General features: G+C 38.3%; 1 protein-coding gene across 4 annotated transcripts in view; it reads right to left on the bottom strand.

Annotated features, from left to right (window-relative positions):
* Nucleotides 1-24,101, bottom strand: part of LOC120865835 (WD repeat-containing protein 17-like) — a 65,175-nt gene extending 41,074 nt beyond the window's left edge. For 2 of the 4 annotated variants that reach the window (XM_040243232.1, XM_040243235.1), the window contains exons 1-5: nucleotides 24,024-24,098; nucleotides 10,295-10,416; nucleotides 3,764-3,892; nucleotides 2,377-2,560; nucleotides 867-1,097 (exon numbers count right to left, since the gene is read on the bottom strand). In XM_040243232.1, coding sequence (XP_040099166.1) covers nucleotides 867-1,097; nucleotides 2,377-2,560; nucleotides 3,764-3,892; nucleotides 10,295-10,360 — 610 coding nt within the window. In that variant the 5' untranslated portion in view covers nucleotides 10,361-10,416; nucleotides 24,024-24,098. Of the gene's footprint in view, nucleotides 1-866; nucleotides 1,098-2,376; nucleotides 2,561-3,763; nucleotides 3,893-10,294; nucleotides 10,417-24,023 lie in introns of all 4 variants that reach the window. The other 2 variants (XM_040243234.1, XM_040243233.1) reach the window with 2 other exon arrangements.
* Nucleotides 24,102-27,377: the final 3,276 nt, after the last annotated feature.

The following is a 27,377-nucleotide window of genomic DNA, read 5'->3' as shown; positions in this document are numbered from 1 at the left end:
CTGCTTCCAAAAGATGGGTGAACTGCACTATTGTGGGCAGTCCTCCACGAATACTTATTTCTTCCAAGAGAGAGAAAGACAGGACAGCAGAGAGCCTGAGATCACAGTCTGCTCTGAGAGCCCAGAGGACAGAGCAACCATCTGTGGTGACAGTTAAGTCGCTCAGAAGGGAAGGCGGACCACCCCTCAGGACAGGACCTAACGCTGCTGGTATCAATGCTAATGGTCTCAGAGTTTCAAACTCACAGTTTAGAATGCAGTGGCAGAGCTGGAAAGTTGTGCTTCCTTCATGACCCATGAGCTCTTGCACATGCAAGGAAAACACACCACAGGACTACCCTAATGTTTTGTGCACATTACTTGCTAAAAATCCTATAGAATAATGAAGTCAAGGAATCTGCATTGGGTTATTACAGGTTGAATTGTGTCCCTAAGAGATGGTGAAACATACTAAAATGTCTTACAAATAAAATTTACTTCTAATGGTTATTTGGAATCGGCATAGTACTAGATAATATTTGCACAACTATTGTGCTGTGTGTGTCTGTGTGCTCAGTTGTGTCCAACTTTTTGCGACTCCATGGACCGCAGCCCAACAGGCAACCCTTGTCCGTATGATTCCCCAGGCAAGAATACTGGAGCAGGTTGCCATTTCCTTCTCTAGGGAGCTTCCTGACCCAGGGACCAAATCTCTATCTCCTGCGTTTGCAGACGGATTCTTAACCACTGAGCCACTGGGAAGCCCAAGTACAACTATTATTTAAAAATTAAAATACTGCTAACTTTCTATGCCATGTAAATATGAAATTACATATGTTAATAAGAAAAATAAATTTTAAGACATCTGACTAAAAAAACATTCTTACCTGGTTGAAAAATTGATAGACTTCCATCAGTATGACCAAAGGCAACTTTCCCCTTTTTCTGTGTATGCCATCTGAACATGCAGATATCAGACAGGAAGCTGTGGGCGTCTTTGTGCACAGTCACCCCACTGTCTGGTCCTGAGATGGTCCAGATGAACAGCGGGCCTCTGTGGGAAGCAAATGCCACAGCATCCCCAGCATTCCAGCACCAGCTGAGAGAGGCAGGCGTCCCTGAAATAAATTAAATACAGATACACAACCGGGAGATGTGGCATAAGGCCACGCCATTCAATATCATCTGCATCCTACGCTTCCGAGACAACCAAAATACGAGGTTATGTTCATTGTTAAAAAAATTACCTCTTATTTGGGAATTTAATTTATAAAGTCACCCTAAAGACCACAGGGAACATGCAGAGAGTACGTCTATGATGAAAAAGTATACCCAGTTTCTGGGTTAAAACCACTTCATATGATCATATGCTTCACATACTCACAGAAACTTACAGAGTTCTTTCTTTCTTTCAGGTTTGGGTTGCCCCAAAAGTTCATTTGGATTTTTCTAACTGGAACAAACCTTTTGGCCAACCCAATATTAAAGCAACGAATTCTTACTGTAAGCAATGAAAACGTACAATGAGGTTTTTTTGTGCATAAGACCTACTTTAGGTGTTCTAGGTTAGTATGGGATACAATTCCTGCTTTAAAGCATATTAAATATAAATTAAGATTAAGTATTATTCTCTCAGTTGCATCCGACTCTGCGACCACACTGACTGTAGCCCACTAGGCTCCTGTGTCTGTGGGATTTTCCAAACAAGAATACTGGCGTGGGTGGCCATTTCCTCCTCCAGGGGATCTTCCCAACCCAGAGGTCAAATCCAGGTCTCTTGCATTGCAGGCGTAAGGATTAAATGTATGAAAAGTTAAATGCTACTATACGCATTTAATAACAAAGTTAATGCTACAAACTACAGCCTTATCAGGAGTTTAGATTTAAATTTTAGTTTTGCCTTAAATTAAACAAGTCACGTTACCTAAGCCTGGTTCTTCATCTGTAAAATGGATCTGACTAAAATGAGCTGACCACTTGTTTCACATAAATGTTAGGGCAACAAAATACAATGATGTATATATAACCCCTTTTAAAATTAAAAGACAAAATACAAAGGTTAATTATTAATCTCTTATAATTGTCTCACTGAGAAAATTGTCTCTAATTATTGTTTTTATATTTATTTTTGAATTTTTAAAGTTATATTTAAACATAAATTATCTGGTACGGATTATGTTTTTAATCAGTGTACTAAGTCTGATTATTTCATGAAATTGTGTTTTGGTTTGTACGCATGCACACACAAAAACATGAGTCATGACATGAAATGTGTTTCTTATATAGACTCTTATTGCAAAACACTACTTTAAAACCTGAGCTTATTGAAGTAAAATATTTTGCTTATTGAAATAAAAATATTTCATTCAACAAGTAAATCCCAGTTAAGAGATATACCTTTTGTATTGTCAAGTTTAGCAATGACTTTTTGTTCTGCAACATTCCAAATGATCACTAAATTATCAGCACTGCCACTTGCAAACAGGTCAGGGTTATGTGGACACCAAGAGAGCGCTGTGATTGTTTTCTTATGTTCAGACATAATTGCATGGAGTTTGAATTCATTATAATGGTGATCCAACTAAAAAAATATAAATAAAACATATCAGTGCTTCTTTTTAGGTAATGCACTTTCCATTAATAATCACATTTTTTTTTAAAAGCTGCACACATGAAGATGAGGATACCTAATAACAAGATATGAACACAATTCAAGCTTGCTCTACTTTCAAGTGAATTCAAATGTATTCAATGGAACAAGACCATTTTTTTTAAAGATAAGAGAGGACTGACATTAAACATATCAATTTTAAAATGACTAAAAATAAATGTACATTTAAATATGTATAATTAAGAGATTTATTATATTTTCTGTAGCCCTATCTACTTATGAAGGAAAAATATCTTGGTCTTGAAATAATTTTTCTGCAGTTTGTAAATTGTATTTTAATCAAAAAATGTACATTAAGTAAGCCAACTGCTCACTACTGCATTATTAAGATATGCAAGGTTTGCAGAGCAGTGGTATCATCTGGACCTGTTTTATGTTATTGCTTCTTGGAAAGGGCATTATGTTGTTTTTATATGCAAGTGGACAAAATGAATAGCCTAATTTTCCTATTTCCTTTGTAACTGTGCCATTAATTAGTAGATCAATTCATCTATCATTTTTAACATGTTTATGACATACTGTTATATACTGTATTTGTCATTTTGTTGAACATGGTTTTTCCCTTGAACACATAATGAATCTTTCACAGTGTTATATGATACTTTTTCAAGTCATTATTATATTATCTATTAATGCCACCAGTCTTTCTTTAACCATATACTTGCAGTAAAAGCTTAACAGCTAACATAGGCTCCTATGCCCAACGCCATGAGCCTGTTTAAAGGTATAAATGCATTTTCTGTACGTGTAGGGATGAACAGGTTTATAAGTTTTAGTTAATGATTTAGGTTACCAACAGTAGATAATGCAGATGTCAAGTATCTAATAGAAAAAACTGCTGTTAAAGCCGCTCAGTGGAAGAGTCTATAAATACAAGTGCATGAAGAAGTCATTTTGCCTATCAGTGACCCTCTCTGACTTTACAAATTACCCACATGGGGTCTTAAGCGCAATGCAGAAAACTGAACTCAGGAATTTCAAATCGGGTGTTAATTAAGTATTTTTATTAACTAAACTGCAGACTTAATAGCATTTCACTAGCTTTTCAAACTTAATTAAATATTAATCTTACCTGAAAAAATGAAAAATTGACAAGAGCCAGCATTCTTTTACCTGATAAACATAGATGGCCAGGGTGGCGCAGTACGCAAACCTGTCTCCGCTAGCAGCGCACACATCTCTGTTCCACGGCTGACACCCAGCAGCCAGCAGTCCCACCTGCCTTACCTGGGACATGTTCACCTTGAAAAACAAATTCAGAGGAATGCTGGTCATCTCCATTATTCAATAAATCGCCTCTTCGTAGTTTTACATCTGTGTTCCTAAATCCTTATCTCTATGCCCTGAAAAAATTTTCTGCTAGCACAATTCATCTCAGTGTATGCTTTCAAAGAATGGGAGCTGAAATCTCCAAATAGCAACAGACATCAAGGCAGGTCATTTCTATTAGAGAAGCAAGATTATAAAAAAAATGACGACTGACATTTGATCAAGGGCTGGGAATCCCACCAGCAGTGACAGGGGACAGAGTGAAACGTAGAAAGCACATTCCTGTCCAAAGGGTCGAGTACCACTGACTTCCCAAAGAGACAGAAGTATCCAGAATTTCATGTAAATGTACCAAGTTTCAAATACTGGCAACTCATTCAAGGCAGCAAGTTCACATGTGAAACACTGTGAGGCAACACAGTATTGGGAGTACTGTGGTCTCTGTCTCAGAACTTGCGTCTCACATCGCCTCTAGCATCCTCACAAACACCATCTGAGGTACATCAGGCGGGAACACAAGCTGGGTGACCAGCAGCCTTCACTGTGAAGAGGGGACAGAGAAACTGTAAATCACAGAATATACATCGTTCATATGGCAGGGCAGAGGATTTTAGAGTCAACAAGCCCAGACTCAGTCATGTTAACTCTCATTCATTTAAAAAACTTACTTTCTTCTTTCTATCTCTTCTATTTCATAATTCCACTTCCTGAAAAGATCTCTTATTCCACCCCAAATCTTCTTTCTTCACCCCATTAAATTCCCTTATCTGAGTGGAACTAGAGAAGTAAATAATCTGCAGTGAAAATTAGCATGATAAAAAAAAACTGTGCTTTTGAGTGCTTACAAGTATAAGAAACTGCTACAAATATCAGGTTTCTTCCTCCACTAATGACACTGAGCATTCCTGATAAATAAATTAAAAAACCACACACACTTTCCCTTTCACAATGTTACAGCAATATTAATTTTCACTGAAAATATACATTATTTAAACTACGTGTGAATTAAATAGGCTTTTATAGTTTATCCTTGGGATGTAAGATTTGTGTGTAAACAAATTTTGAGTTTATATTTGGAAAAGAAACGTGAGACTGTCTGCACCATTTTGCATTCCCAACAGACAGAAATGAGCGTTCCTGCTACTTCAGCTTCTTGCCGAAGTTGTTGTCAGTGGTTTAGATGGACCAGTCTAACAGGCGTGTAGCAGCGTTTTATTGTTGCTTTAATCTCTGATTCCCTAATACCCTGTGATGTTGGACATCTTTCCATAAGCTTGCATGTCATCTGTCATCTTCTTTTCAAGTCTCTTGCCCTTTTATTTTCTGCTCTAATTATTTATTATATTCTGCTTACTTTGGATTCAATTTGCTCTTCCTTTTCTAGTCTTCTAAGGCAGAAGCTTAGATGATTGATTTTGGAGCTTCCTTTTTTCTCTAATAAATATATTTAATGCAATAAATTTCCCTCCAAGCACTCCTTTCCTGCCTCCCATAAATTCTGTTGTATTTTCAGTTTCACTTAGTTCAAAATGAATTTTAATTTCTCTCAAGAGTTCTTCTTTGATCCTTACGTTATTTAGAAAAGTGTTGTCTAATCTCTACGTACTTGGGGACTTTCCAGCTCTCTGTTACTGATATCTAGTTTAGTTCCATTGTCTCAGTGCAGACGCTATTATTTCTATACTTTTAAATTTGTTAAGGTGTGATTTTGGTCCAGAATATGGTTTATTCTGTCAATCTCCCACCTAAGTTTGACAAGAATGTGTAATTTGCTGTTGATAGATGAAGTAGCTGATAGACATCAAATTACATCCAGTTGCTTGAAGGTGTTGTTGAGCTCACCTACGTCTCTACTAATTTTGTGTCTACTAGATCTGTTCTATTCTGACAGAGCAGTATTAAAGTCTCCAACTATATTAGCTGGACATAGATGAACATCCCTGCCATATCTGACTTTGGTGCTGATCCTTATTTAATCTCTTTCAACTCTGCTTTTTTTTTTTTTTTTTTTTGGCTCTTTAGTGTGCCGTGTAATTTATTGTTGACAGGGGAACATGATGTCACTGTTTAAAAGAGCTGTGGCCAGTAGCAAGTCTTTAGTGTTGTGATGTTAAGATGACTTTGTAGTGCCATCAGTGTAACTAATTCTCTGTCTTCCAATAAGCCTATGCCTATGGAATGGGAATTTCACCACTACTCTTGGAGATTTTCCTCCCCGAGGCGGGACAGGATGGTTACCAAGGGCTGGCTATATCCCCTCTCCCAGACAGGTTGGGTGCAGATATAATCTCTGCAGATCAGGCTCTGGTAAAACAGAGCAGCCTTGTTAAGAAGAAGGATGCTCTGACATATTTCAAAACAATTCCTTTTCCTCTCCCCTTGCCAGAAGCATGCAGGGTTCTTTCTCTGATATTTACTGTGAAAACCTAGTGAAGGTCCTAGAGGCAAAACTCAGAAAAGCCTGGAGGCCTCCTTATTACAGGGTCCCCCGGGAGTTTTTAACTCTGGGACTTGATACTCGAGCCTCCAGCAAGTCACCAATTACCGCTGAGGTTCTCCACTCCGACTCTGGTTCCCACGGAGGTTTCTGCAGGTGGGTTTCTGCTCTGGCGCTCTGCGATTCTCCCCATATGCCTGTCTCCCCAATTTGGGGGCAGCAGTTGGCCTGGTGACTTCAAATCTCTTAGGAATCTAAGAAGGAGTTGTTGATTTTTCAGTTCTCATTGTTTTGTTTTGTTTTAGGCCACAGTGAGGACTTCTGAGCTCCTCACATGCCAAATAAGAAACAATTAAGTCCTTCCGCTAACTCTTTATTAAAAAAAAAAAATCACTTCTAAATCCATGCTAATATATTTTTACTGTATCATGTATCTTGATTTACTTTTTAGTTCCTAATTCAGGTAATATAAACATTTCAATATTTTCATACAATTTAGTCTGCTGTGGTATGTTCCTGGGCAGCTTTTACAAGTCTTATTATAGGCCAACAACTTAAATCCTTTAGAATTCAGAGTTGAAGAACTTTTCCAAACCAGCCATTAAAATAATAAACAGGAAAAAACAAAATGGCAGCTTCTTTAAAAAATTAGGGTTTTTGAATGAAGTATTAAAAATTATGCATCATTAAAGATATGAATACTATCACACCTACAAATCTAAATTATGTATTTAAACTGCTAGTATTCAAAAGTTTTTTGTTATTTTTCAAAAGTATCATTTTATATATATATATATATCACTTTTATTAAGTGATATCTACAATTGCTGAAGAGACAAAGTGTCCACAGCTTTTGATATTATGGTCAGCATGAAAGGTTACACAGTTAGTTATTCTGCATCACTGGAAATAGAAAACATTCAACTGAAAGCCCATGTCAAAATACACATTTATATTTTAAATATAAATCTGACAAAACATGCCACACATATAGGTAATCCATTATATTTCAAATGTATGTGACAGGTAATTTTATATTTGTCATAAATATTATGTACTCTTTTTATCTGCACTTGGGAAGTATTTCCATGTCCATCCTAAACATGTGCTGCTTCAGAAGACACTGACTTTTTGGCCCAGAAACAAAACACACACTGTAAAGATGAAGTACTAAGCCGTGCAGTTCGCCGAATAATGCAGGTTACAGAGGATTCAGGAAGAAAGCCTGGGCACTGTCACCTCACAAGCAACTGAGGGTCAGTAGTCTGGGACCTGCAGACCTGCAGAAATGCATGTTTATTTTTTCAACCTAAATTATACTTTTTGTTTCAATCTTGGATGAAACACATGACACATTCATTGTAGCTACAGTGAAGGGTGAGTGTGTCAAAGGCAACAAGTTATAAGAGTATGCCTGGGTTAGGTTCGTGTAACAGTAGAGCTCATCTCTGCACAAGCAAGATTACAGATAACATACCCATGAAATTTAAATCTAGCTAGAGCTACAACACTGCCAAAAACAGTTATAAAACTAAGTTAAAATCCAGTTCATATACATGCGCCGTGTTTGTAGAAGTATATGCATATGCTATAAATGTTAATTATATCAAATTTATATAGCAAATCAAGTATATTTGCTATCTTATATGAAATATATTTATACCAAATACATATATTTGACATTGAATATATGTTTACATCAAATATATTATTTCATACATATTTTGACATATATATTGTCATATATTTCTATATTTAATATCAAATATATTTATACCAAATATATATTTTTATCAAATATTTCCTATCAAAAAGCTATTATTTTATATCATATATATAAATATGATATTTTATATCAAAGTATAAAGGCCAATTTAGTGATCTTAAGATAAAACTCATATTTGTATGTGATTTTTCAAACACTCATTTCTAAATTATATATTTTTTCTTAAAAACCAACTTTTTTTCCAGTAAACATTAAGAAAACAACTACGGAAAAATATGGCATGCTGAATGCTGACTATATAGGGTATATAAGCACATACATATCATCTGAAAAATTATACGGTGGAATTTTAGAAGAAATTAAATAATCATGTTTCAATTTTCATTATTTATAATAAGATGTTTCATTGTCATCCAAGTCTGTATAAGAACAGATTAAAACTTGACCCAAGAAAAGCTCAAACTCATGAAAAGGATATGGCAATTTTAGGGTTGAACTACATCTATGTATGAGAACAGGTTATTCTTTTAATATGTCTCAGAACAATAAATTCACTAATAAAGGGTAACAGTGTGTTAAAGGGCAGACTGGAGTTATGGTGGAGAGAAAGATTTCGAATCTTCACAAAATCTCCATGAGCTGCCTTAAAATCACTATAAAGGAACACATAATTTTAGTAAAAAAAAAAAAAATTTTTTTAAATCAGCCACTCCCCCCAACCCCCACAATTAGACTATCATCCCTTTTCTTTTCCACAGAGGAATATACAGTCTACACTTGAAAAAGAGTCTTCTGTCTGAACATCCAAAATGCACTATTACAATTAAAATACACAACACAAAAAAAGGACGCTAGAGTTACAGTCTGTGTGTATGTCTCTGTATGTGCGTGTCCTGGCGGGTGGCTGTGTGCGTGTCCAGTGCAACTTCAAACACTGCTAGTGAACTCATGTGCTGAAACGTTTCTATCATTTATGGGTAAGGCTGGAATTCCGGATAGTAAGCTACCCACGGACTCTCAGCCTCCCTTATGAAGAATGCTTTAGAATCCACAACACGAGGATTATTCTGAAGAGTTAGATATTTATGGGCTCCAGAGATGTTTACCAGCTTGTTTCACAGCTGAAAAAGAAATCTGCAACAAAAAAACCCAAGAAGCTTAAACTGCTGAGGATTTACAACTAAAAAGATAAACCAAAAGACATAAAATACTGGGAAAATATCTTTGATTGATGTGATTAGGATAGCACCCTGAAGAAGTAAGGAGAAAGGAACGTTCAGTACTGCGTATCTTTAGTAATATATGCCCTCAAACCACTGGAGAAGTAAACGGCAACGCACTCCAGTATTACTGCCTGCAGAATTCCACGCACAGAGGAGCCTGGCGAGCTACAGTCCATAAGGTCGCAAAAGAGTCGGACATGACTGAGTGCTAACACTGCTCACAAACCACGGTGGGGAAAAGCTGGAAAAACTACATGAGGATATTCTCTCTCTTTTGTTCCACTCATGAATGAAAAGTAAAATCCACAAATTGCCTTCATTTAAACAATCAAAGAATCTTTCATTTAAAAGGTGAACATAATCAAAGAGAAATTCTATGCTATTCTAAACTAAATCCAGGTTGATAAGGTATCTAATAAAATGGCAGTTTTCTGCCATTGCAGTAACAGATCAGAATAGCTATGCTATGCAAAAGTTGCCATAGTAACAATGCAAATCCCTTTGAAACATAATTAATTGCCTAAAAATTTATTAAATGGAACATGGCACTCTTCTTCAGAACATTTTTTTTTCATTTTCTTTTACAATATTATTATAATTCCATGGTATTAGCACATTTCTATCATGAAATGTTTTTCCTTAAGTAAACAGACTTTCTTGAAATTATTTCTATTTTCATCCATTAATCTCATTAGAAAGAATTCTATTTTATCTTTAAAGCCTAAAGACAATCTGAAAACATTAAGAATTCATCTGAAAACAGGATAGAAGAAAACCCCTTTCTTCAATATATAATGATGACTATCCTTATATATTATCTTCTTACCTCTGCTGTTCAATCTATCAAATAAGTATCTTATTTATCCTCAGAATACTGCACTGCAAAAATGTCCACAATATAAATGACATAGAAATACAGCTGCATGAGAAGCAAAAAAAAAAAAAACAAACACAGAAAAAATTAGAAATACAACATAAATGTGTCTTACTCTTTGTAGGCCTTCATACCAATCATCTTGCTCAAACCAATGTGAAATGTAAGTCATCCAAGCCATAGAATGTTTCTACTTTAATCAAGGCAATTGGAAATCAGCATCAGAACAGTCAGCACCTAAAGTAATAACAATGCGTTTCAACCAAACGGGTTTACCAAACTCTGTCTCATGAAATGTTGCTCAGCATAAGAAGCTAGAAGTACAAACACATTTCAGTTGCAACAGCTTTAATAATTTAGAAATAACAGTATCTGTAAAAATAATGCTAAACTAGAACGTGCAAACCTATAGTCAAATAAGAAATAATAATTATGTCATATAGTACCAGCAAATGCTATGTCAAATATTTTGTTAGGGTTTCAGTTTTCAGTCTAAAAAACATCTTGAATTTAACTTTTGCAAGAAATAGGTAAACTATTTCTAAAAGTAATCAAGTTAAAAAGTAAGGAATCCAGAAGAAAACAGAAAACAACAAGAAACAGGAAATGTGTTCCATTCTTAACAGCAGGAGTTGGACATAAAACTAGATTAAAGCCCTCAGGTTGGAAGGGGTACAATGACAAGGCCGATGCTGTATTTCCACCTGCTGGCTCCGTTGAGAGGAAAGCCAGTTAGCTGACTGCCAATTACCTAAGTGTGTCAAAAAGTTAAGCACAGCACCTAACAGAGTGCAAAGCAAACAAGGGAAGTCCAAAGAGTGAGGAGCCCAGCCACTGGAGAAACCAGACAGGCAACGGCTTCCCCTGTGACAAGGGGTGGGCAAGAGACGAGAAGCCCAAAGCAGGCAGGAAGGAACCGCGTAACATTGTGATGCTCAAGTCTTCAAGGCTGAACCAACTAGAAAATCAATTTAGGACCACCGGAGGTCCCTGACATTCCAGCTGAGCTGCCCTCGCCTGGAAGATCGCCTCAGGCCTCAGTGGGGTGCTCAGGAGAAAGAGGGGGGCAAGTCAGACACCGTCCCCGAGCGGGTAGGGCACGTGGCAGCTGACAGGCGTGGAACTCGGCCTAGGTCTCTGAAGCCTCCTCTCAAATGAAGCACAACCCTTCAGCTAGGAACCCTTCAGAGAGGAGACACACACCCTTACTCCCAGCGACGATGAGGAGGGAGTAAACGCAAACTTCACGTGCCTCTGGGGAGGGCGAGATGCCCCCTCCCCAAACCCCGAACAGGCAGAAGGGAGAAGCAAAAGCTGCCAGCCCTGCCCCAGCAGAGGCGGGGAGCAGGAAGCTGCATCAAACCCAGACCCCTCACCCGAGGGCAGCAAAAGCCTTCTCTCACTCAGCACCCACCGCAGGCGCCAAGCGGAGTCGGGCTGCCTCAGAGGAGGGATCGGGGAGACACACAGACCTCCCTCAAAAACCAGATTCCCCCTAGTCACGGAGATTAAAAATCACAGGATAATCACACACAGGGGTGCTACCCAGCAATTAAAATGAACGATACACAATGAAATGAATGAACCACATAATGTAATTGGACTGAAAGTCACACATAAATATCACAGGATTCTGATTATAAAACTTTAAAAACAAGCAAAGCGAATCTACGCTGTTAGAAGTTACAAGAGAGTTTTTTTCAGGGAAAAGGAAGTCATGACAGACAGGAGCCACGAGGCAGAATACCTAGGATGCTCACGGTGTTTCTTTTATGCTCATTATGCTAATGAGCAAATTTGCCCCTACGCAACAGTAAAGTGCACATTTCTGCCATCAGGTATATAATCTAAATAAAGAGAAATTACACACTAAAAATCCACAGCAGTGCTTTCTAGTACTAACAAAACTAAGAGGGGAAAATAAACTGAAATGAATTTGTCCACAAGTAGGTAGGTATTGTATAACTGGGCTATATTTTCTACCATCACTCAGACATTTTCATTTATCTTTTTATTTCCCCCTGGAGTTTTCTGCCCCATTATGGGCCCCAGTCATTATATTTCATAATGTGTTAAGTCTCTCTCAGAGACATGCACTAATATTTCTTTAACTCACAAGTAGTTTTAGAAGCAATTATCAGGGACAAGCAGGTGAGGAAGGCTGTCACAGGAATCATCTCAAAACAGGAAATACGTGAAGATCAGAGTCTACTAAACAAGGGGCAGAGGAATGAGATGGGCTAGATTAAGGGTGTGTATTTGGGTCCACAGAAAAATCAACAGAGTCTGATGACTTGGCCATGACTGGTTCACAGTGGATGCCCGTTAATGCCATGCCCATAATAGATCCTCTGAGTCCTTAATTCCCACTATTCCATGGGCGTATTCCCTGAGCAATCTCTCCCAGGCAGCTTCTAGATGCTTAGAGATCTGTAGAGACACACAGCTCCCATCCCAGCATTTCATGCATTGGCCAGACCTTCCAAGATATTAAATAGCTACACCCTAAGAAGCTGTGAAACAAAGAGAAAGGAAAAGCAAAGGAGAAAAGGAAAGATATACCCATTTGAATGCAGAGTTCCAAAGAATAGCAAGGAGAGATAAGAAAGCCTTCCTCAATGATCAATGCAAAGAAATAGAGGAAAACAACAGAATGGAAAAGACTAGAGATCTCTTCAAGAAAATTAGAGATACCAAGGGAACATTTCATGCAAAGATGGGCTCAATAAAGGACAGAAATGGTAGGGACCTAACAGAAGCAGAAGATATTAAGAGCTGGCAGGAATACACAGAAGAACTGTACAAAAAAGATCTTCATGACCCAGATAATCATGATGGTGTGATCACTCACATTCACCTAGAGCCCAGACATCCCTGAATGTGAAGTCAAGGGGGCCTTAGGCAGCATCACTATGAACAAAGCTAGTGGAGGTGATGGAATGCCAGTTGAGCTATTTCAAATCCTAAAAGATGATGCTGTGAAAGTGCTGCACTCAATATGCCAGCAAATTTGGAAAACTCAGCAGTGGAGTTTCCTCCAAATAGGAAAAGGAGTATGTCAAGGCTGTACTGGAAAAGGTCAGTTTTCATTCCAATGCCGAAGAATGCTCAAACTACCATACAATTGCACTCATCTCACACGCTAGTAAAGTAATGCTCAAAATTCTCCAAGCCAGGCTTCAACAATACATGAACCACGAAATTCCAGATGTTCAAGCTGGTTTTAGAAAAGGCAGAGGAACCAGAGATCAAATTGCCAACATCCCTTGGATCATGGAAAAAGCAAGAGAGTTCCAGTAAAACATCTATTTCTGCTCTATTGACTATGCCAAAGCCTTTGACTGTGGATCACAATAAACTGTGGAAAATTCTGAAAGAGACGGGAATACCAGACCACCTAACCTGCCTCTTGAGAAACCTATATGCAGGTCAGGAAGCAACAGTTAGAACTGGACATGGAACAACAGACTGGTTCCAAATAGGAAAAGGAGTACGACAAGGCTGTATATTGTCACCCTGCTTATTTAACTCATTTGCAGAGTACATCATGAGAAATGCTGGGCTGGAGGAAGCACAAGCTGGAATCAAGACTGCCAAGAGAAATATCAATAACCTCAGATATGCAGATGACACCACCCTTATGGCAGAAAGTGAAGAACTAAAGAACCTCTTAATGAAAGTGAAAGAGGAGAGTGAAAAAGTTGGCTTAAAGCTCAACATTCAGAAAACTAAGATCATGGCATCCAGTCCCATCATTTCTTGGCAAATAGATGGGGAAACAGTGGAAATAGTGGCTGACTTTATTTCTCTAGGCTCCAAAATCACTGCAGAAGGTGATTGCAGCTATGAAATTAAAAGATACCTACTCCTTGGAAGGAAAGTTATGACCAACCTAGACAGCATATTAAAAAACAGAGACGTTACTTCGTCAACAAAAGTCCGTCTAGTCAAGGCTATGGTTTTTCCAGTGGTCATGTATGGATGTGAGAGTTGGACTGTGAAGAAAGCTGAGTGCCGAAGAATTGATGCTTTTGAACTGTGGTGTTGGAGAAGATTCTTGGACTGCAAGGAAATCCAACCTGTCCATTCTAAAGGATATCCGTCCTGGGTGTTCACTGGAAGGACTGACGTTGAAGCTGAAACTCCAATACTTTGGCCACCTGATGCGAAGAACTGACTCATTTGAAAAGACCCTGATGCTGGGCAAGATTGAGGGCAGGAGAAGGGGACGACAGAGGATGAGATGGTTGGATGGCATCACCAACTCAATGGACATGGGTTTGGGTAGACTCCAGGAGTTGGTGATGGACAGGGAGGCCTGGCGGGCTGTGGTTCATGGGGTCGCAGAGTCGGATATGACTGAGTAACTGAACTGAACTGAAATGAAGAACAATTTGAAAGGTCACCCTTGAACAACAACAAATCAATATGGCTGACAACAGCCTTCAGTTACCATGACTCTAATCACTAATAACAAAAGGACCATTTGTCTCTTTAGCTTGGGTCAGACGATGTTTTTAACGTGTAAGAACAACAACAACAAAAATCTTAAAAATAATCACAATATAGTTTCAAGATAACCTGGATAAATAAAGTTACCAAATTTGATGAAAGAATGAGAAAACCTACACAGACTGAATGTGAATATGAGTCTAAATTTAAAACTTTCCCACAATCTCCCAGGTCCAGGTGATTTCACTGGTGAAGTTTTACAAATATTTAAAGAAGAAATTTTACACAAATTTATTAAGAGTATAATAAAAAGGAATCACATTAATTCTTTATATCCTGCCAACCACCTGAAGACTTTATAAGGAAGGAAATTACAAAGGAATCACTCTAAGTTAAATGTAAAAATCTTAAACAAAGGAATAGAGGTATAAGATGTTAATGGATTAGAAGATTTAATATTGTAAAGATTCTCTCAGATTTAATCTAGAGATCATGTTATGTATCACAATCATCATAGTCAATAAATTCTTTTTAATGCATAATTGAATCTTCATCTTCTGAAAATTTAACCAAAATTCTTAAATCGAATTTCCAAACTGACCTTGTCTAAAAATAAAAAATGACTCGCACTAGGGTAATTTAATAAGTCTAAAATATCCAGCACATGTTTAGCTTTAAACTGTGTAATGGGGTTCCAAGTTAACTGTTACTTGATTTTCTAAGAAAATCTATTTTGACTAGTTTCTTAAATGTACTCTATTTCTAAGATACATAAACACAACAAATTCAAAGAAAAACATTTTAGAGTTCTTTTTTTAACGAAAGTGATTTTTTTTTATGAAAGTGAATGCAGCAGAAAGAGTATAATAAACTCTTCAAAATATCTGTATTTTTAGCCAGTGGTACATTTCCTTGTTTAAAAATCACCTTTGTTTTTGCTATTTCATAAGACCTAAAGTCAATGAATTCTAAATGTCCCCTGAAAAACGTGTGGTAAAATGCAGATGTATCTAGCATTAGAGAAAATAATCTTAGAAATAAAGACAGTGTACTCACTACTATATTTAAAATGGATAACCAACAAGATCAACTGTGCAGCACAGGGAACTCTGCTCAGTGTTATGGGGCAGCCTGGATGCGAGGGGAGTTTGCGGGAGAATGGATACAGGAACATGTATGCCTGAATCCCTTCTGTGTTCACCTGAAACTCTCCCAATATGGTTAATTGGCTATACACCAATACAAAACAAAAATTAAAAAAAAAAGAAGAAAGTGTATTACTAAACATTATATTTGCACAAATACTTGAACACAAAAAACACTAGGACTTATTTTTTCTTTACATTAGCAAAGGCTGCCCATCCTTTCAGCTCACACTTTACCTCTTGCTTGGAACGTGGAGATGAAGGCTGAGGGCAAAGAGGATTAGAAGGATGCAGAGTGGACCTAAAAGATGGTTAAAAAGGAGGTGAAGAAGCCAAGATCCCTGGAAACTTGCTGGACTTCCTACCTCCAACCTTTTTCATTTAATGTTTGTTTGAGCCATTATTATTTTATATTTCTGTTACATGCAACCAAACCTCAGGCAGGCTTTTAGACTACATAATTTCAAGTCATATTTTAGAAAGCAGAACTAGTTAAATTAGTCAATAATGTCAATTAGCTATAACCTTCATAATTCCTTGTCTTATATAATTAACTATCATGTTTTCACCCCTATAGGCAGACACTATTACTAAAACTCAATCATTATTATCTACAGAGCAGAGAATATTAAATTATTCCTATTTTGCCTCACCCAACACATTATTTGCATATGCACCTACCTCATTATTTTGGAGAAGGAAGTGGCAAACCACTCCAGTATTCTTGCCTGGAAAATTCCATGGATAGAGGACCCTGGCAGGTTATAGTCCATGCAGTCGCAAGAGTCGGACACGACTTGGTGACTAAACCACCACCACCTCATTATTTAGTGAAAAATGTATTTATCCAGGTATAGATGCATCATTTTATTCATTTCAGAAAATATTTAGTGCATAAAGAAAGCTGAGCGCTGAAGAACTGATGCTTTTGAACTGTGATGTTAGAGAAGACTCTTGAGAGTCCCTTGGACTGCAAAGAGATCCAACCAGTCCGTCCTAAAGGAGATCAGTCCTGAATATTCACTGGAAGGACTGATGCTGAAGCTGAAACTCCAAGACTTTGGCCACCTGATGTGAAGAGCTGACTCATTTGAAAAAGACTCTAATGCTGGGAAAGATTGAGGGCAGGAGGAGAAGGGGACGACAGAGGATGAGATGGCTGGATGGCATCACCGACTCAATGGACATGGGTTTGGGTGGACTCTGGGAGTTGGTGATGGACAGGGAGGCCTGACATGCTTCGGTTCATGGGGTTGCAAAGAGTCAGACACGACTGAGCAACTGAACTGAGCTGAACAGTAGGGAATGTATTAGTCCTTGGACTTATTTACATTTCCTAAAATTTTAATAATCATTTTTCAACCCATCCACTCATTCCACAAATATGTACTGAGCACCGACTAGGTGCCAGGCAGGCACAGAAGATAGAGCACCCTGCAAAACAGGTATGAACCCTGCCCTTCCATAGTTTATATTCTTAAGGAAGAAATCAGAATGAGCAAAACAAATGAGTAAACAGTGACTATATTAAAAGGTAGTTTGTGGCTCGGAGAAAAAGAACGCAGGGAAAGAGCAACACAGGTTTTAGAGATGAGCTGACACCATAAACTTCTAAAAGTCGGCACAAGGAGGCTCCACAGCAGTAATGCTGAACAAGATCTAGAGAAGAGAAGACAGAATATGAAAGTCTCTGCTGGGAAAGCAGCAAAAGCAGAGACTCTGAGACAAGAGCATTCTTAGCAGGCTTGAGAAAGAGTCCAAAGAGTCAATCAAAATATATAAAAATATGAATTCAAAAGTCAGGGTCACAGATATACCATGATGTAGAAATTCAAGGTAGTTTTCTTGAACTCCTCTTTGACCTCTTCAGAATTTTTTTAATATAAATATATTGCCTGTATTAATATAAAAGCCCTTACAACATGTTAAAATTAGTTTTTAAAATCTAAATACACTGTATACTTAGAGTTATGCAAAAAATTCTAATGAGCACAGATAGTCCATTTGGAAAACATTAGGAAATTGTAAAAAAAAAAAAAGAGAAACACCAAAACTGGAAGGTTTCTTTTTTTTTCAAGCAGCCATTAGCCCACCAACTTGAGATTTTCCTCTGTCTAGTATACCTAATTCTAAATGACCACTATTCTCAGATAGGTACACCCACAGATTATCAAGGATAAATATAATTTTAAAGATCTCTAAATTGGTACAACTCGAGTGTGGTTCTCAGGTCTCTTGCACCACAATTAACTGAGAAACTTGCTAAAATGCAGGTTCCTGGATCATACTCTAAAGCTAGTAGATCAGACTCTTAGGATGGGGTCTGGAAACCTGCTTTTTTAGCATCATTCCCAGATAAGGTATATACCATACCACAGTACAGCATGAGAACCACTTGCTCAGTTCAACAACAGTAAAGATATTTAGCAGATAAATTGGCTTCTACTGACCAAGAGTAATCTCTTCAATTTCAATCATTCCTAAACTTACCTTTCATGCGCTTGGCAGGGCAAGCACATTATATCTAAGCATTGCCAACATATGTCAAATCCTAATGTTCTTAAAAGCTTAGATGATAAAATAGGTCACAAGTACAGTATTAACCTACGTTAAAATCCTGGATTAGTTGGCAAATAGAAAACAACAAGGCCATTACGGTTGTTGTAGTTTGCACTCACAGAATGACCACATACACCACCATGAATTCCCATTTGATCAATCAAACACAGAATTACATGTAAGACCAAGAAGACCAAGACACTGATTCAGAGATGTGGCAACGTGAATGCAGTTACTTCATCATCCACCTATATACTTAATCTACCGTTCATCTAGATATACATTTTTATGTTTTCCTATATTTAACCACCAAAGTGAATGATTATGAATGAAATTAGACTTTCTAGGTTGCTTCAAGGATTACAGAATTTCTTGAGCTGCAATGAAGAAATGAGTTTTAACTTGATCAAAGGCATAACAAGGGTCACTTATATACCTTCAATTAACCATTTTGAGAAGCTCAGCCAAAGAGAAATAGAGGAGTGAAATAACATATTTTCACCCATAAACCAAGAACAGGTAAAGAGAAAACTTACATGTTTATGAAAGTAAACATGTAAATACTCATCACACAAAGATACAGGATTATTTTTGTAATGTGTGTGTGTGCTAAGTCACGTCTGACTCTTTGCAACCCCACTGACTGTAGCCTGGCAGGCTCCTCTGTCCATGGAATTCTTCAGCCAAGAGTAATACTGCAGGTTGCCATTTCCTTCTTCAGGGGATCTTCCCAACCCAGGGACTGAACCCGCATCTCCTCCATCTTCTGCACTGGCAGGCAGATTCTTTACCACTGTACCACCAGGAAATAGGGTATGGCAAAAATAAGTATTTTTATAAACACGCTCCTTCCTCATGAAGGAAGATCTGAGAGGCTATGGCAGGAATCGTTCTGTAAACCTGAGGATTCCTGTCCCCTTTCTAGTTAATCTGCTTTGTAACCTGGATTTTGTATATGAGATTTTAAAGTAGGGTGGGCCATTATGCTTATCTGTCTGTGAAAATCAAGGTACTCACTTGGCAGAAACAGTTACACTGACATTTTTATGTTCTGGTCCAAGGTATTAAAATTTATTTTTGGCATGTATTGAGAAAAACCATCAAAGGAAATCAAATGGATTAAAAGGTTTCAAGCTTTAAGATGAAAAGAAATCACTGACACATAGTCACCAAATCCAAAATTGCACATTTAATATATGCATCCTTACACTGATAGGAGGCCAGCAATAAATCCTAACATTTAAGAAGTGAAGAGTTGTATCAGCTCAGGCAGGGCTGATACCTACATGAGACAGGCTGCTAATCCAGTCAACAGGCCACCTGTCAAAAACTATACTCTTAGCCTACATAAAATTCCCACAAAGATAAACCGATGTCATTAATGATGAAAGTGAGACATTGTGTTCCAAAAGCTACTATTGAAAAATAGATGTTTATGAAACATATGCACAACTGTATTTTCAGGAATGAGTTCATTTACTTACTAGCTCAAGGGGAGTTTTAACAGTGGAGCCACTGAACACTACCAGCCCCAGAGGAGCTCAGGTCCAAGGGCATGATGTACCTTCTAAGATACTTCTCAAGTGCTACCCTGCATAAGAATCACTTAAGACTCCTACCAACACTGATTCCAGGGGCTCTCTCAGATACCTGACTTAGTAGGGCTGTAGCCTGGAAATGTGCATTTCTGACACGATCCCAGGAGATGCTGCCCCTGCTGGTCTAAAGTACATGCCCAGTATCACGATTCTAGACGGCCTCTGATACCAAAGGGGCAGAAAGGCTAGAAAATAAATGTGTCCAACTTCAAAATCTCACCCAATGATAAACATAATCCAGGCTTCAGATATAACTTCCAGAAGCTTCTTATTTCTATCATTCAATTGTAAGTAGATGTGACGGCTATGTACACTCAAATCTCACTGGGGTACATTAGGATAAGGAATTTATAACACAACTGGACCCTCCCCTGTCACAGAAGACTGCAGAAATACTTAAGTCATATTAATGATTAGATCAAAAAATTGTACAGATTAGGGGAAAACACTAACTTTTTCAGCAAACTTTCTATATGAGGAGACCAAACACATGTAATTTGTTCATTATGTACAATAATCATTTAAAGGTACAAAAATGATCTAAATCTTCATCAAACTTTTGGAATACCTGAAACAAAATAAAGGAGAAAATGAAGTTGGTGACATATTTTTACGCCTCTGGGGAACAGCACAGTGCTAAGTGTTAGAGCCTGAGATGGTAGACCAGTTCCCCCTCGAAATGTCCCCAGTTTTGAGCAACTTAATTTTTATGTGCTGAGTGACCTCATCTACAAAATAATGGTGCTAATTTGACTGGTCTCTAAGAAAGCTTCTAGGGTACATTTGGAAATGACTCCTCTAAACCTGCTTCCATGTTTACATTAAAAATAAAATTTGTATAACTCCTTTCATTAAGACTTAACGCAAAATGTTTTATCTTAATGGGTCAAAATTAAGTATTGCCTACTCCTTAAGGGGCTTTCCAGGTGGCTCAGTGGTAAAGAATCTGCCCGCCAATGTAGGAGATGCAAGAGATGCAGGTTCGATCCCTGGGTTGGGAAGATCCCTTGGAGAAGGAAATAATCCACTCCAGTATTCTTGGCTGGAAAACCCCATGGACAGAGGAGCCTGGCTGGCTACAGTCCATGGGTTTGCAAAGAGTCGGGCCCAACTTAGCGACTAAACAACAACTTAACTAACTATTCAATTTTTCAGGACTCCACGTGGAGATATGATACTGCAAAATGAAGTTTTTCCAACAGTACATCAAACATGAGTGCTCAATAATAAGAGCTACTTTCTACTTTCCAATTTGAAAGCAAGTTTTTTTGTCTGTGTATGAGATATGAAACAACTTATTAGACGTAATACCAAATGAGTCTGTATGGGATACTGGCCCATGCTCACAACTTAAACAGTTTGGAAGAAAACAAGAACCTGGGAATAAGGAAAATTATTTAAGACCTATTTTATAAGTTATCCATATCTGGGCATTCAAATTTAGAAACCAAATTCTGAATGTTGTAGCATCCTCATCAAAGCGTGGAAAAATATTTCTTGCATCTTTTGATAAGAGCCTTTCTGAACATGACAATTATCATTTATCCCTTTAATAGCAAATAACACTGATGAATTATCTCCTATGATCTTATTGTGTAAGATTTGTATTCCTGTTTCTGCTGCTGCTGCTGCTAAGTTGCTTCAGTCGTGTCTGACTCTGCATGACCCCATGGACGGCAGCCCACCAGGCTCCCCCATCCCTGGGATTTTCCAGGCAAGAACACTGGAGTGGGCTGCCATTTCCTTCTCCAATGCATGAAAGTGAAAAGTGAAAATGAAGTCGTTCAGTCGTGTCCGACTCTTAGCAACCCCATGGACTGCAGCCCACCAGGCTCCTCCGTCCATGGTCCATGGGATTTTCCAGGCAAGAGTACTGGAGTGGGTTGCCATTGCCTTCTGTGACATATATTTTCTTAAATTAGAATACAGAATGCCGGTGCTTTAGGAGATAATTAGGCTACTAAAATCAACGTTGTTAGTACATGTAAAGTAATAGAAAGCAAGACTTTGATCATTATTTTCTAAAAAACTTCTCTCTCAAGTAGCTGACAATGTGACATCTAGATGCACGTGCCACCTGTGGCTCTAACTTCCGGCTGCCTTTTTTTTGTTGTTTCCAAAGTCTAGCCTATTTCAAGTTGTATCTCTCTAGTTACTGAGATCAAGTAACAACAGCCTGAATCTTGTCTCCTCATGCAACAGCCCATGTTTTACCATGAAGGGATTTTTTTCATGAAGGGATTTTTTTTTTTTCTTTCACCATATAATGGCACTGATCACAGTTGATCATTGTATTTTTCTACCAATTTTTATAACTGAAGTTACAAGTTCTTCTTGTAACTTCATTTAAGTAACCTCAAGGAAGAGAAAGGTTTTCCTTTAGGGTTTGCTTCTCTGCAGAGTAAATTCTTTGGGGAATTTCTCAGATTCTCTCCAGGTATGCATATCTAACTTCTTGCTCATAAATCTCTAAGGAATAGTCTCATCAACAATGAGAGAATAACCTCCATATATTGTCATAGAACATCACATAGTCTTGGATGTTGAAAAATGCCAGCCGCTCTTAGTCTAATATACGTTTCAGTTAGTAATTTATTAAGAAATCCCTCTCGATCTCCTCATATGATTTCCATGGATTAAAATATTCTCAATAAGAACTCTGTTCCTGAAGAAACACTAGAAACAACGTACATGACTTCACTTTAATATGTCAATCTGCTAAATGGAATAGATATACAAAATATAAGCAGAGATAATTCAGGAACTGCATAATGTAGTAGCAGTGTTTGTATACACATCATTGCCATGAATGGCTGGGTAAACATTCAGCAATCTGGTAAACTGTTACCTTTCTTGTTTATTAGGTCTGACTTCAAATAAATTCTGGAATACAGGAAAAAAACGTGAATCTTTCGAAACTGAATTTCATTTTAGTCTTCACTATAGCATTTAGGCAAGTAAAATCAGGTAGTCTTGAGAATTTGCGCATATTTTACGAATAGTGACAATCTCATCACTCGTGTTGGACTTCTAGTATCTATTTGGGCAAAAGAAACAAACAAAAATAAAAAAATAAAACTGTTCCTACTCTTTTCTGAGTAATATAAAAACTGCTGTGGCTCATGCTTACAGGCTAAGGGTTTCAAGGTAGAGTACAGAAAACAACAAAAACACTTTAGCCCTAGTAGTCCATCTACTGAGAGCAGAGGAATTTAAAAATATTATTTTCTAAGTTAATCTGTGTCTTTCTGATATATAAAATTATTATGTGACTAGTAGATAACAAAAGTTTTAAGTACAGTAATAATTATTTTAAAAGAACGATGAGTTTTTCTGCAGGGTACTTCTGAAAGAATTATACACTGACAGACTTAGAAATGTAATCTCTCTCTTGAAACCACTGTTGGAGACTTTTAAATAAATACATATCTATACATATGTGCGTATATGAAAGTTACAATCCATGTGTGATTTATTTTTGATACATGACCCAAGTTATCACTAAACTTCATTCAAATCAATTGATTTTAATTAATATAGTAAACAAAAAGTTTATATATGTATAAACTATATTTTTAATACAGTAAAAAATTTTCAGAAGTTAATTTCTGAGAAACAGGAGATTATATATTATGATGTACTTAAGACACTCTATACCTCTAACATTCAATGCTATTTTTCTAGAACACATTTCCTTCCAACTCAAAGACTTCTTGGTACAACCTGTATATGAAGACATCCTCAAAGGGGAGCTTACACAAGTGCCCGCGGACACAGCAGTAAGAGTTCCAATCTTGAGCTAGACGCACACAGATTGAACCAGCTTAAAACATGAAATCGAGACAACGAGCCTTGGCAGGGTGGTAGGTGACGCTCCAGGGCTGTTCAGGGGATTCACGGCTGGTCGCCGCGGCACCGCTTGTTCACCAGGTGTGCGGCGCCGACTCCCGGGACATCAACGCGCGCGAAGCCCCGCAGGACGCGCGCACGGCCCCGCGACCCTCCCACGACGCCACGCGCGGTCCGACGGCCACTCCCCTGCATCCCGCGCCCTCCCGGGCCCCTCGCCCGGCGGCCCACCGCTGCTTACCTGGCGGAGGCGGCGACCACCGAGGCGGCGGACGGTGCAAGGTGCCGAAGCCCGCCCGGCGGCTGAGCGAGCGCGGCGCCCGGACCCGCCCCGCCGCGCCCTCCTCTCGGGAGCCGCGGGCTCCGAGGGCCCGGGAGGCGGGCGCCGCGGGCCGGGCCCCACGTGACCCCCAAGCCGACCGCTGATTGGAGGGCCGGGGGCTGCTGCGCCCGGAGACCAGGCTCCCGGAGGTGGTTACCTGGCAACCCAGAGTCTGCTCTGAAGACTGGATTCCCGGAGTTTGTGGTGAGGCTGAAAGTGGGGGAAGAAGCCGTGAGCCACCGGCGTTCTCACCATCCAACACACATAGCTGCTGCTGCTGCTGCTAAGTCGCTCCAGTCGTGTCCGACTCTGTGCGACCCCATAGACGCCAGCCCACCAGGCTCCCGCGTCCCCGGGATTCTCCAGGCAAGAACACTGGAGTGGGTTGCCATTTTCTTCTCCAAGGCATGAAAGTGAAAAGTGAAAATGAAGTCCCTCAGTCGTGTCCGACTCTTAGCGACCCCATGGACTGCAGCCCACCAGCCTCCTCCATCCATGGGATTTTCCAGTCAAGAGTACTGGAGTGGGGTGCCATTGCCTTCTCCTAACACACATAGAGTCTTCACATAATACATATGGATCCTTCACCTTCTAGGAAAATGAGTCAAATATGCCGTGAATAAGTCACCTCACCTCCTTGAGGAGTCTGGGCTTCCTTGAGCTGAGCCTCCTTCAGAGGCTGTGAGTTGAACCCATCACCTGGAATGTAAATACAGAATACTGTCTCTTGGGCACTTCGTTACCGTCTGATTGGGCTCAAGAAGCTCTGTGCAATACCCCTACGAAAGCTGTTTGTCACTGTTAGTGGGTTTGTGTGTAATTAATTTAGCTCCCCTCAAAGTGTGCAAGCTGACATTTTCCTGGTGGAATCTGGTTGAATGGAAATGGTACTGTCATTCCCATTTCCTTCTTCATATCTCTGAAATCTCTTCATTGCCAATGGCCTTTATCAAACACACAGGAGAAAATAAGCCTTCAGATACTCGGAATGAAGTGTGTTTAATAACACTTATTGAGCTTTCACTATATGTCAGACTCTGAATAGTTAATAAATTAATGGTTTACTCCAACCAACCAACTAACCAGGGACATTCATTCCCTAGACTTAATCCTGACCCTCTTATGCCATAGACTTTTTTCTTCCAAAGTATTCTGCATAGTCTATTACCTACCACGGCACTGAACATTCTATTTTGCAAATTAAAATTGGCTTAAAAGTTACCTCTCCACATAGACAAGCTTTTTAAAAGCTGGAATCAGTTCTTACAGGTCTGTTCCCTTCATTCTAACAAATAGCAGATCTTCAATAAATATTGGCTCAATGGATGGATAAATAAATAAGCACATACTCTACCAGAGAAAATAGAGGACAATGCCTAAGTACATTTGATGTGTTAAGTCCTAAAATAGGGTTACATAAAAGTTCTGTGAGATAATTACAGATGAGGGAAGGAGAAAGTTTTTTTTCATTGTTTTCAGAGAAACTCAATAAGTAATATTTTGGACAGGAATTTAAGAACCAAATAGATTTTACCTGTTGGAAAAAAAGGACTGAATTTACTGTGCAGCAGGAACAGCATGGCCAAAAACAAAATGGGTAAATGTGTGATTGATTTAACTAATTTTGGCTTTTTTACATTCTCTGGAGAAGGTGAAGGTAGACATGTAAAGATACGAGGGGAGAGAGAAACTGGTAAAAGATTAAACTGAGAAAATTGGAAAACCAAATTGAAAAGACATTGAACAACCTAATTAGGTTAGACTTTAACCTCTAAAACCAAAGCTTTTCCTTTAGAAAAGTTACCTTCGAAATGAGGGTACAAAAGGGTGCAGAGAGAGAAGGCAATGGCAACCCACTCCAATATTCTTGCCTGGAAAATCCCATGGGCCGAGGAGCCTGGGTCAGAGACAACTGAGCGACTTTCCTTTCACTTTTCACTTTCATGCATTGAAGAAGGAAATGGCAGTGTTCTTGCCTGGAGAATCCCAGGGACGGGGGAGCCTGGTGGGCTGCCATCTATGGGGTCGCACAGAGTCGGACACGACTGAAGCAACAGCAGCAGCAGCAGCAAGGGTGCAGAGAAATAAAAAGCATGATGAATTAGGGAAAAGATACTGATGGCCTTAATTAAGACCATGAAAGTAAGAATGCTAAAGAGGGGAGGTGGAAAGAAACATTTCTGGGAAAACAGACTGTCATTTTCACTTATGATGGATATTTGCTTGCTACAGTGTCAACAATAACAAAGAGAAAAATTTGTCAAAAAAACACAATGTCTAGCTTGGTGCATTGGTTGAATAACAATATCTTTTACATCTAAATAATTTGTTCATAATTGTTTCAGCTCTCCAGTTAAAAATCAGAAACCAAATGAGACATGAGAAATTATCTGATTGTGCACTCACAATTTAAAGATGAAGGTCTTGGGGCCTGAAAAATTCTAGAATTTGTCAAGATCCTACAGCTATATTATTAATTGTAGCAGAACTCATATCATGATCCCAGACACCCTATTCAGTACTCTTCTCCCTTTCCTATGATTTTGTTTGTAAGTCTTTTTTTTTTTTTTTTTGTTTGTAAGTCTTGAAAGAGAGGTTTAAACAATCATGGGTATAATTAGATCCAGAACCCAAAGAAATAGTATAACCTAATTTCTAAGGAAAACATCTTTTTACCGTGGTTTTCATTTTTTTATTCAATAAATATTTAATGTCATTCAGGCTGACTGACAGTTTCAGGGCAATCGTTGGGTCTTAACTAGCAGAGTAATTTAGGGAATCTATTCACTCCAGCCACTATGGCTTAATGGCTAAACATGTTCTATGGGAGTATTGGCTTTGGAAACGTTTTCAAGGCCATTTAATGTAACAAGTGCATTTTTAGTGAATATTCTAAATTAATGTGAAGAAATTCCTTAACTTAAATTTTAGGAAAATTTATATTAAAGGGCTTTAGTTTCACCTAAGTGAAACGCCTTCTCATACTATTTTTAATGTAAAAAATGGTAAGAGAATAGACATTAAAAAAAAAAAAACTGATCAAACTGTAGAGACTGAACTACTTAGAAACTTACTGTGTCTAAAAACACTGACTGAAGCCAGATTGCATTGGCTTGAGAGAGACAGTTGTCATGTTTTTCAGGGTTTTAGAAACCCATTGTTATACACAGCTCTTATTAAAATTTAATGTTATAAATTTATAATTTTAAAATGTTACTAAAATAAAATACTCAAAACTCATCACTTTCTAATTATTTTTATTATTTTATCTGT

Source organism: Oryx dammah, unplaced genomic scaffold (assembly GCF_014754425.2).
Source record: "Oryx dammah isolate SB20612 unplaced genomic scaffold, SCBI_Odam_1.1 HiC_scaffold_7, whole genome shotgun sequence".
Taxonomy (NCBI): domain Eukaryota; kingdom Metazoa; phylum Chordata; class Mammalia; order Artiodactyla; family Bovidae; genus Oryx; species Oryx dammah.
Note: the sequence above shows the minus strand (reverse complement) of the source record. Positions and strands in the feature narration are given on the sequence as shown.